At 38.1% G+C, this 12133-nt stretch overlaps 1 protein-coding gene across 7 annotated transcripts in view; it reads right to left on the reverse strand.

Moving 5' to 3' along the window:
- The window catches only part of NSD3 (nuclear receptor binding SET domain protein 3), a 113194-nt gene that overhangs the window by 40768 nt on the left and 60293 nt on the right, over positions 1–12133 (reverse strand). For 6 of the 7 annotated variants that reach the window (XM_030937443.1, XM_010385282.2, XM_030937442.1 and 3 more), the window contains exons 8-11: positions 5933–6033; positions 3759–3804; positions 775–905; positions 277–405 (exon numbers count right to left, since the gene is read on the reverse strand). In XM_030937443.1, the coding sequence (XP_030793303.1) occupies positions 277–405; positions 775–905; positions 3759–3804; positions 5933–6033 (407 nt within the window). Of the gene's footprint in view, positions 1–276; positions 406–774; positions 906–1651; positions 2893–3758; positions 3805–5932; positions 6034–12133 lie in introns of those variants that run through there. The other variant, XM_010385284.2, reaches the window with a different exon arrangement.

A 12133-nucleotide genomic window follows, 5' to 3' on the forward strand; every position in this document is an offset into this window, starting at 1 on the left:
TACTTTAAAGTTTTGAATTTAAGAAAGTTTTTTCAATCAGTCATCTGCCATTTACTTCCAATTAATAATAGTATATCACACTAAAGATTGGCATGTGGGTAAGTATTCCAACTCAGAAAGGGAAAAAAAGAACCAGAAAGAGGTTTTAGATCTGTAGCTTTAAAGTAATATCATAATAATTTAGAAACATATTACCCTCTTCAACAGGAGTTAAGTCTATTACCGGCAGAATATAATAGCAATTATTTCAAGCCATAACACCAGTTACCTGCCTACCTGACATACAGTGTCCTTCTTACTCATTCCAGTGCCTCTTCTCGACAAACTTGAATCCATGGACTGCACATCAGAAACGTCTGCATCTGCAGTAGCTGAAGGGCTATCTACTTGCTTTCCAAAGCCTACCTACATAGAAAACATAGCATTTTTAAGAAAAACAAAACAAAAATTCCCTCAAAGATAAGATGCTATGAAAATCCTAGTAAGACTTGCTCAAACATTAGATCTTGACACAATAACCTCTTTTCTCCTTCCTTTCTTTCCAAAATCCACAGATATCATAGGTCTGCTGTTTTGGGAAAAACTGTAGTTAAAATTACAAACAAACTATAGTTTTGTTATATAACATGAGAGCAAAAGAATTAAGAAGCTCAGAATAACCAAAGTGATTTTTTTCTATGAGTATTTTAAAAAGTCTCAATTTCCCCAAATAAATAAGGCAAAAGCATTATGTTCAAGAAAGAGCACTTTGTCTAGACCTTTGCACATATTTACCTGTAGGTCACTCAGTCCTCTAGAATCGGAGTCAGATGTGTCTCTGTATGCTGAACTAGTCATTTCTACATCAGTTGAGGCGCGACTCCTTTTCTTTAGAGGTTTACAGGAATCTGAAATCTCGCTGGCACCTTAATATAACACACTGAAATTAATCCTAAAATAGTACTTAGGGTTTGTTTTAATTTTTTTGTGTGTGGGAGAATATTTTCTTTTCCCAAACTCATCTTTAGTGTGGAAAAAGCACAGCTCTCTTTGTAACACTGAAGTAATGAGTCAAAACTTCAGAACTTCTGACCTTCCTGGTAGTGATTAATTTACAACCGCTCTATCAAAACATTTAATTCAGTTCTCCTCTCTAAAGCTATTTTCAGTCAACAGAGCCCACGTTCCAACCTAAAAATCAATTCTATCAAAATTGCAGCATAGCTGATGGATTTGGAGCAATTCAAAGAACCATTCAATTTGGAGGGGGAAGACATAAAACCCAACACACTGTGTAGCTTACAAATATGGTTGCAGAGACATCTCCATCTTGTTTTTATTAGGGATGTGACAAATCTTTGATTTGTATTCGATTCGTACACGGATAGTGCCATTTTCCCCTGAATTTTGCAATTCAGTTGATTATTGCCCCCCAATAAAATTTGGATGTTCATAATTGTTCATCTGTGACTTCCTTGGTGAAGTGGCATTTATTGTGACCATTAACAAGCGCTGCAGCACATCTACATATGTCATGCCATTTAGGAGGCACATTGCTGAGGGTTGTAAATGGACAGTGTTCAAGTGCAGCCAAATCACGTAGAGCTGGATGGAAAGGCCTCTATGTGGAATTTGTGCGGGAAGAAATAAATAGGAAAAAAAAGGCAGAGAATAGTGTGGAATTTTTTTTTTAAAACTGTGTGTAATACAAATCCAGCCAAAACAATAGTGCAAAAAGTTACAAAGCAACAATCTCTTGGGCTAATGCAGTATAGGCTATACAGAAACAGCCACGATGAAATGTGCAGATCAGGCACGGTGAATACCAAGGAACCAAGGAGACGGTTAATATTTCAACCCACAGTTTGTGTTTTGGATTTTTTTTCCCCCAAAATTTCCATACAACAAACAGACATCTAGATCAGCCCAGCAAGCTATGGTGGAAGTGTGCAGTCCAGAAGAGCCCATGGAGAAACAAGTCTCCTGAGGCCATGAAGATCCGCAACAGGCTGAGTGAGAGTAGCACTTGGAACATAGCCACGTTCTGTGGTGGAGGAGGTGGGCCTCGTTAGACTGCTCAGATTACTGGAACCTCGTTATCACATCCCATTCTACAAGTTTTTCACTGAATGTTTCCTGACATCTATAAATGAGGGTGCCTGCCCATGTTAATGCTGATTAAAAAACACAAGTACACAAATCTATCTCCTTCATTGCTGGTGTATGGACCCAGAACACCACCACAAAATATTTCCTTGGCCTAAAAGATCACTGGATTAACAAGGAGTTTTAACAGAGGAACAGGAGTGCTGTACTGAGAGGCTTTCGAAGGGAAACACAGGTACCGCCATTTCCGATGAGTTTCTGAAAATGCTAGAAAAATGACAGACTGCCAAAGACAGCTGTCATGCTGTTCTCCATGATAACGGCACTAATATTAAAAAAAAATAAGAACTTTTAATGATTGTAATGTATACAGTTTGGGCTGTTTGGCAAAACCCTGCAGATGTGCATTAATGATGCTTTATTTAAAAACAAAAAACCAAAAACAGTCCATGTTGAAATTGATCAGTGTAAGTTAAATGGTGGTTTTTAGGCTGGACCCATGATTTAAGCTGTACCCATCCAGCTCAAACCGAAAAAAAAATCATTTGACTGTAAAAGCAATTGTTCAGAGTCTTGAAGAAGAAACCAGGCAGGAAAATGCCAATAATGATGATTGGCGAAATCAAAATCGAAAACAAAGAAACTGTTTATCGAGCCGCCGACAAAGAAATCTTGCATGGAGACTACAAGTCTGGAGTTTCTGGGATGAAATTGTACAGGAATCTCAGTCCACAGTTTCCTCAATCGCTGCGGAGACGGAGCTGTCACTGAATCTGACAGAGCCCTGCACTCCCCGGTCCGCCGACCCTGTGGAATGGTGGAAACACAACGCAATCAGGCCTCCTAATCTCGCAGCGATCGCGATGTCTTTTCTTGGAGCTCCGCCAAGCAGTGTTCCCTCCGAGAGGCTGTTCAGTTCTGCTGAGGATCTCCACGGAGACCATCGCTGCAGACTTCTCCCCGAGAATGCAGAGAGGCTGTTGTTTTATTTTATTTTTAAATAATGCAATTTGCCCAGAGTAAACTACAGGTATTAAATACAGTTTGATCTCACCAAAAACGCACGAATCATGCTATGGAGTTTGTACTGTAGTCAAATTGCACACAGAAAATACAGATATAAGTTTAAGCTTTCTTAAACTTTGTGCATATCTCAAATAGATTCGCATAAGGTCATCTAATAGTGGCCATAAATATGCTATGAATCATTTTAATTTACAAAAAGATTTTACAGCACTGTAAAAATAAATGTGGCAAGATTTTTTTCAATCAGCTTGTCTTGTCTGATTTGTCATAGTCCATGTTTGACAAACATGAATAGCTACTATTCGGTATTCAGTCGAATACCAAAAAAAGTGGATTCGTCACATCCCTAGTTTATAAGCCAGTGAAACCCCAGAATCTTATGGAGAAAGGCTGGAAACAGTATCAAGTCTACGTGGTGTTCTCCAATTTACCAAAACAAGTAAGACTTTTCACGTGGAGGTACAGAATAAGATCAACTCTAAAAGTCACACACACACACAAACACCGGGGAATACTGCAATTTCACACTGAAGAGCAACAACAATGATTTACAGAGACAGACAAAAATACATGGAGTACAAATAAGTAATTCTTAAAAATTGGTTTTAATCAAGGAAATGCAAAGCAACATTATAATACTAACTCACCTTTCTGTAATCCAGTCTTCACTGTAGACTGAGGAACTGTTTCAACCTGTTTGGAAAGAAAAATACAGCATTAACAAAGAATTTTTTTCCCTTTTAATTATTAACAGAGGGAAAAGATACTTTTCATCAATCTAAGTAATGATGAGTGATTAATGTATCTGAAATCTGAACTCAGTCCCATCTTCTGGGTAAAGTTCTCTGTCTCAAGATCAGGGAGGGTTTAAATCCTAGCTGCCTGTGCTGAATATCAAGTGACAACACACAGCCACATGCTCTCTAGCAAAGACGTTTCCCACCATTCCCTTGGTATATGAAGAGAACAAGAATACTTTCCTCAGTGTCTGGAAGGCAGGAGAGGGGTTGTTTCTGCAACCGGCCCCAATGTTGCTAAAAACCCCTCCCGCCCCAAAGACGTTAGGATAAATTTTTACTTACTATGATACTCAGGTTAATGTAACTCACGCCACTTTAAGACCCTTCCGCGCCTGCACTCACAGCTAAGTTGCTGGGAATCAGGACCCTCTCTGTAGAGAGTGCTACAGGGCTCCATACAGCTGGAAGCTCAATACTTTTGCTGCTAGTACAAACTTAAGAAAATAAGTTTGTGATATTGCAAAAGCACTTTCTTGAGTGTCTTATGAACAGTGTCTTGATCCTACATTAGGAGAGCGAGATCAGAAGTTATTCTGCCAATGTATATGTAAAACACGTGGTAATTTGAGGATTGAACCATTGGAATTAGAGAAATCAGGCTGTTTGGAGGAGTTCCTGTTTAAGCTATAAATTGAATTTCATGTTTCTTTAAGATGTGGTGAAATATGAATGTTGAAACACATTTTGTAAATATTTAAGGATTGTTCTAAGCTTTTTAAAAAAAATTTTATTTTTTTTACAACAGGTAAAAAAACATACAACAGAAACGCTTTTATAAGATACAATTAGTAATACAAATATAAAATCTTCTAAACAATCACTGGTATTGTTCTACTACTAACTATAACACAGTGGCATTAACAATTTGTCCCACTTTTTGTACTCATTCTGCTTATTAGTTTTAAACTGACTGGTCACAGATTGAATTTGGGAACCAGCTGGCAAAATCACAATTTCATTTTGGAAATGAATACCATAGATTTTCAAGAGCTTAGAAAGATTTTTTGGAATATAGTTTCCTAAGTATGCAATATGAAAGTTAATATGATAAATGAATGACAAATTAGTATACGATTTAAATTTTAGTTAAATATTCTGGAAAAACAGTTTCACTTGCTTGGTGATACCACAGAGCACCCACAAAGTTAGTTTTTAAATTTGGAAGTTTAAAATGATGAAGGAAATATTTTAAATAGAAAAGCTCACATTCTTCCATATTAAATGGTTTAAAAAATATAAAACTTATTGGAACTAATTCTATTCAGAATTTGTTTTGTTTACTGGCAGGTATTTAGGCTGTAAGAATGGATATCCTTTCACTAAAAAATTAAGAAAAAATCTGATTGTGAGTTTAAAGAAGGATGGCTTCTAAAATTTTCTTTGAAAAGGTCATTTAAATGAATCTTACTACATTGATTACACTGGTTTAATACACTTCAGTCAATATGCAACCCCCCATACACACCTTTTTTTACCTAAATATTATTTATCTGACAACCTGATAGCAGGCGAATATTCCACTGGGAAAATAACATTCCAAAAAATCTGCGATATTAACAGAAAAACCAGATCATCTATGATTATCTGTTTCTTAAATATAAGAATATAAATTAAATTGATTTGTTTAAAAATAAAAAAAATACATACCAGCAGCTTAAACCAAAAATCAAAATTAAAAAAAAAAAAAAGGAACTCAATGATGGTTCCAAATAAAAATCATAAAAACATGAAATCATTTTGCTGATAACAGAAACTTCTAAATAAATGTAAAGTAGTTTTTAAGAGTCTTGCACCACTGGCTTCCCATCTCCTGAAGCCTGTTTTCTGTGAAAATGCTTGAAGCAGAATCACAGGAATGGCTGTATTAAAATTGAGCACTGGAACCCACCGGGACAGAAGCGTAAGATAGTCCAGAAAGGAAACTCAGTGTGGGGGAAAGTTTCTCTTTCTTTTAAGACAGGAATGTAAGCCACAACATTTACAAATACAATGTTTTAACTCTCTACATGTAGGAAGCCAACCTGCTCCTTTTTGATCTTCTTCTTTGGCACAACCTCAGTGGATTTCTCTGATTCAGAACGAGTTCTAATTGATCTTCTCTGTTGCTTCTTTTCTACTGAGCCTAAGAAATGATTTAAACACACAAACAAAAACTCATTTAAGGATACCTTGACATCTATGTAATTAAGATATGACCAAATTATTTGCTTTTCTTACCTATTACTTTTGGAATTTTAATTAAAGTCATTAAAATCTGCTAAATACTCAGGAGCATATAAATTATTTAACAGATCAAATTGTGAAGGCTGATGAGCTGAGACTGGGATTCACAAAGGGTCCTAAATTATACAAATAAAGGGGGATTGGTTTTTTAAAAATTAAAAAGTCAAACTAAAACAGCAGAGACATTGTTTAGTTTTAAAAGCACATAAACATCTTTAGGTAAATATAATTAGGGAATGAAGGGACTGAAGGATGCATAAAAATAACTTTATTACCCACTTGGCATTAGAAATTATTGGTTCAAAATTCAATCAGTGCTACACATTCTGCATTTTAACAAAGGAGTTTAATTAATTCTATATGTAAAATGGTTAACAGTGCTTGTTGCACTTATATAAGTTTTGCTATTGTTATTAATAACAAAAGCAGGAAAAGCAGGAAAGGCACAAAAATGTGACCAAAACCTAATCATTAATTTCACTATCAAGGGATCTGTTATATTTTGGAAATAATTAGTCATGGAAAACTAGCTGAAACAAATTATCAAGCTTTTTCATGTTTTACCATTGTAAAACAAACTATTAAGATTTTTAGGCCGGGTGCGGTGGCTCACGCCTGTAATCCCAGCACTTTGGGAGGCCGAGGCGGGCGGATCATGAGGTCAGGAGATCGAGACCATCCTGGCTAACACGGTGAAACCCCGTCTCTACTAAAAATACAAAAAAAAAAATGAGCCGGGTGTGGTGGCGGGCGCCTGTAGTCCCAGCTACTCGGGAGGCTGGGGCAGGAGAATGGCATGAACCCGGGAAGCGGAGCTTGCAGTGAGCTGAGATCGTGCCACTGCACTCCAGCCTGGGTGACAAAGCGCGACACCATCTCAAAAAAAAAGATTTTTAAAGAGTACAATTCTTTAAAAGCAAATTGAAGAAAACTCACATGGACCCCATTTTTGGAAAGGATAAAACTGAAATTGAAGAACACAACTTGAAATAACACTAAGTCAGGAATGATTTCATTCTGTGAGCCTGAGGAGGAATGATACCTGCAATGCAGCTGTTCTCCATGTTTTCAGTGCCTGGACCACCTACATATTCCTTCCTAAATCATAGTCACCTCTGGCTTGCCATAGGAAGAAGCCACTAAGACCTATAAACTCAGATAGAAGCTCTATCTAGCCTTTCATATAACCTTTATATTTTCTGGTTTCATTGCTCTTGGCTATGTATAAATGACTTCCCTCACTTTAGTTCAGAGCCAAAATGAGGGATGCCACTACTTTGTTTTGTTTTTGGGAAGGAGTGGGTAGTCTGATAATAATATATTGTTTTGGAGCTGTGGTTAATTGATTTACAGTAATCACAAATAAAGGTGTTGGCTCCTTTCTTTACTCTCACTCTTCTCCTTACACTGACAAAAATGTTTACTAAGACAACAGATATGTTATCCTCCCAGAACCACCTGAGGATCCCAGAGATCCATACTTTAGTATAAGTGTCAATATTCAAATACTACTAGGGAGGGCAAAAATGAAAATGGAATTGCTTAAAAACAGAAAAGGCTGGGCGCAGTGGCTCATGCCTGTAATCCCAGCACTTTGGGAGGCCGAGGCAGGCAGATCATGAGGTCAGGAGATTGAGACCATGCTGACTAACACGGTGAAACCCTGTCTCTACTAAAAATACAAAAAAATTAGCCAGGTGTGGTGGCGGTTGCCTGTAATCCCAGCTACTCGGAAGGCTGAGGCAGGAGAATGGCGTGAACCCGGGGCGGGGAGCTTGCGGTGAGATGAGATCGCGCCACTGCACTCCAGCCTGGGCGACAGACTCCATCTCAAAAAAAAAAAAAATCTTTACTTGTGTTGAGGGTAATATAATCACACCATGAAGAGCAGAAGATATTTGATTTACTGTCTTAGAGAGGATAAAGCAACATGATTTCTTAAAATGATTCTGAAAGTTACCCAAGGAACATATAAATTTAAAACCACTGAAGAGTATTATATTCATGTTCTAAGAAACAGGAGGTGAGCATTTCTGGGTTTGGAAAATAGCTTTGAAAACTAGTGTGAATACAAGTACAATTCTTCAAACGACAAAAATGTGACAGTGCCAAACATTTTATATATCCCTGAAATTTACTAAGAAAAGGCTCAATAATTTCCTTAAGCAGTTAACACCAGCTGAGATGATGCAATTGGTTTATGAAGGGTGAACAAGTTTCTATTTTGACTTTTCAACTACTGAAGTTATTTTCACAAAAAGCAAAATGGTCACTTAAAAAGACAAAGTATGCTTATCAACCATGGCTGCTAACCAAACTTCAACCAAGCTCAAAGCTTTAGAGCACCAGTCCCTAAATTCAGTTTTCTTTTCTTTTTCTTTTTTTTGAGACGGAGTCTCTCCCTGTCACCTAGGCTGGAGTGCAATGATGCAATCTCAGCTCACCGCAACCTCCACCTCCAGGGTTCAAGTGCTTCTCCTGCCTCAGCCTCCCGAATAGCTGGGATTACAGGTGCGCACCACCATGCCCAGCTATTTTTTTTCTTTTTTTGTACCTTTGTAGAGATGAGGTTTCACCATGTTGGCCAGGCTGGTCTCGAACTCCTGACCTTGTGATCCGCCTGCCTCAGCCTCCCAAAATGCTGGGATTATAGGTGTGAGCCACCATGCCCGGCCCTAAATTAAGTTTTCAATCTTAATTTACAACCTAAATTCTATGTGCCTGCTTAAGCAAAAAGCAATACTGCCTTTTTCCAGATATAAAGAAGTATAACCTTCCACTTAGAAAAAAAGGAAATATTCATAGCAGAAATTAAATCTTACAATGAAAAGACTACATAAAAAGAAAATGCTCAGGCTGGGCACAGCGACTCATGTCTGTAATCCCAACACTTTAGGAGGGCAAGACAGGAGGATCGTTTGAGCCCAGGAGTTCGAGACCAGCCTGGGGAACAAGGTGAGACCCCCCCATCTCTACAAAAAATAAAAATAAAATAAATTAGCCAAGCATGGTGGCAGGCACCAGTAGTCTTAGCTACTCCAGGAGGCTGAGGTAGGAGGATCACTGGAACCCAGGAGTTTAAGGTTACAGTGAGCTATGATCATACCACTGTACTCCAACTTGGGTGCAAGATCCTGTCTCAAAAAAAAAAAAAAAAGTTCAGTAACTGAGAGGAAGAAGAAAAACAAGCTCCATCCTAAATAAAAGCATAATATTTGAGTTAAGATCAGTCTAATATAGGAAGAATTTACTTTTTCCTTAGGAAACTGATTTCACATAAAGATCCTCCTATTCCAGATATCCCATTTAAATTCAGACAAATTACTAATCATTTAGTGTAAAGAGGTAACAAAACTGACATACCTAATTATGGAAAGTGGAGGCCAAAAGATTCTTTTAATATTCAAAGAAGGGAACATTCTCAATTATGGCTAATGTGAAATCTTCTAAGTCCATGTACCAATTCCTTTGACATTGTAAGTTCATCTTTTTATAAAGTATTTTGAAATGACTCAAGTTGCAAATGTAGTACTGGACTTTGCTATTCACTCCCTCCTTTCTTTAACTCAACTTTCCTTCCCAATTCCATATTTAAAAAGGCTGTTTAAAATGCCCCATCCAGCATGTGCCCCATCTCCACTGGCATTACCTCTCCCTGTCCTGCAGCTTCCATTATTTTCTTTTTATCGAAAGCTATCCCAAGTACTTTTGTGAACAATGATTGTTTTTACTTTGCTATTTTAATAATTAGAATTTTATTTAAATTTCCCTTACAAAAATATTTACACTTTATGCCACTCAATCACAGGTTTGCTGAGTTACTATTGATTCAAGATTACCACTTCAGATCTTAAGACTTTGATCCATCCAGAAAATTACTTGGTCACTGTGATACTGCGATATGATAAGAAATATATATTTGATCACTACCCCTGGTTCCTGGCACAGAGCTCCTAATCCCTTGGAATTTCCTGCATAACACAAGTGTTTTTTGTTCTACAGAGGCAACTCTTGGTGGGTTCCTAGTTGGGGTCTGGTCACTAGAAAAACCAAGCTATGATTAGATGCTTTCTTTAAGTTCCACTCCCCATCTTCTGCGAAGGGGAGTGGGGATGAAGACTGAGTTAATTGATCTTGCCTACATGATAAAGCCTCCATAAAAATCCCTGAGCTACAGGGTTTGGAGAAATTCCAGGTTGCTGAACACACGAAGGTGCCTGTCGGGTGGCATGGGCAGAGAGGGCATGAAGCTCTACAGCCCTTTCCATATACCTTACCCTGTGCATCTCTTCCATCTGGCTGTTCATCTGTATCCTTTGCCATATTCTTTAACATGAACCAGTAAATGTAAGGAAAGGGCTTGTCTGAATTCTGTGAGCTGCTCTAGCAAATGACTAAACCCAAGGAGGGGGTCATGAGAACCTCCAGTTTATAGCTGGTCAGTCAGAAGTTCTGAAGCCCCAGACTTGCAACTGACATCTGAAGTCAGGGCAGTCTTTGAGAGTTAAGCCCTTACCCTGAGGGATTGGACTCTAACACCAGGGAAACAGTGTGAGAATCAAATTGAATCACAGGACACCCAGCTGGTCAGTGTGGGAAAAAAAACAAACAAACTCATATATGGGTCTGTAAATATGTTCAGAAAATAGTTTATCTTTTTTTTTTCTACTATAGTCGCTTCTTAGACTCAAAACAAATTTTTAAAGAACAAAATGAAACAAACTCCTTTCTCCTAAACTAAGATTCCAAATGAACAAGCTAGTTAATACTTAACTCTTTTCCTCATGGCTATATGAAGCAAGCAGTATTACATAAATACTAGTGATGTAATACTTTTACATAAACCAAACCCACCAGACATTCAATTAAAATTCTAAAATCCTTAGTAAATTAGTCTAAAAAAAAATTATGTTGGCTGGGTGCAATGGCTCAGGCCTATAATCCCAGCACACTGGGAGGCCGAGGCGGGTAGATCACTTGAGTCCAGGAGTTCAAGACCAGCCTGGGCAACATGGCAACAAATACAAAAACTTAGCCAGGTATGGTGATGCACGCCTGTGGTCTCAGCTACCTGGGAGGCTGAGGTGAAAGGATCACCTGAGCCTGGGAGGTTGAGGCTACAGTGAGCCATGATCGTACCACTGTACTCCACTCTGTATGACAGAGTGAGACCCTGTCTCTCACACACACACACACACACACACACACACACAAAAGGCCAGACGCAGTGGCTCATGCCTATAATCCCAGCACTTTGGGAGGCCAAGGCAGGCGGATCAGAAGGTCAGGAGTTGGAGACTAGCCTGGCCAATATGGTGAAACCCTGTCTCTACTAAAAATACAAAAAGTAGCTAGGTGTGTTGGCGTTCCCCTGTAATCCCAGCTACTCAGGAGGCTGAGGCAGGAGAATTGCTTGAACCTCGGAGGCGGAGGTTGCAGTGAACCAAGATTGAGCCACTGCACTCCAGCATGGGTGGCAGAGTGAGACTCTGTCTCAAAAAAAAAAAAAAGTTAAACATTCCAAAGGCACAATCTTACTGAATACAGCTTCTCCTTTAAGCAAGAATAACATGGCTTGATTTTCAATTCATGGTATCTGCTAATCAGAAAACAGGTTACATTAGGACAATTAGGCTCTAAGCCCCTCAGCTACTAGTATCTAGCACACCTAGGAATAATGACAAGAGCTTTGGCATCTGCCAGTTTGTTTCCAACAGGGGTAAAGAAGGAAATGGTATGTGTGTGCTAATGGAGCAGGAAAAGTAAGCTGTTATTATGCAAAGAGAGATAATCAATGGTGTATTTACTCAGATAGATATAGATTTTTATAGCTATACACTTTTAATTATAGAATCATATTATTTTAATTCTTGTACAAAAAATAACTTGCTATGAATAAAGTTCTCTAGCCTCTAACCCATTCTTTCCTATTAAAGTAACTGCTTTTATAATTTGATTTTTAAATATAATTTACTTTTGATAACTAAGAGTTTCTTAGG

Source organism: Rhinopithecus roxellana, chromosome 9, assembly GCF_007565055.1.
Source record: "Rhinopithecus roxellana isolate Shanxi Qingling chromosome 9, ASM756505v1, whole genome shotgun sequence".
In the NCBI taxonomy this organism is placed as follows: domain Eukaryota; kingdom Metazoa; phylum Chordata; class Mammalia; order Primates; family Cercopithecidae; genus Rhinopithecus; species Rhinopithecus roxellana.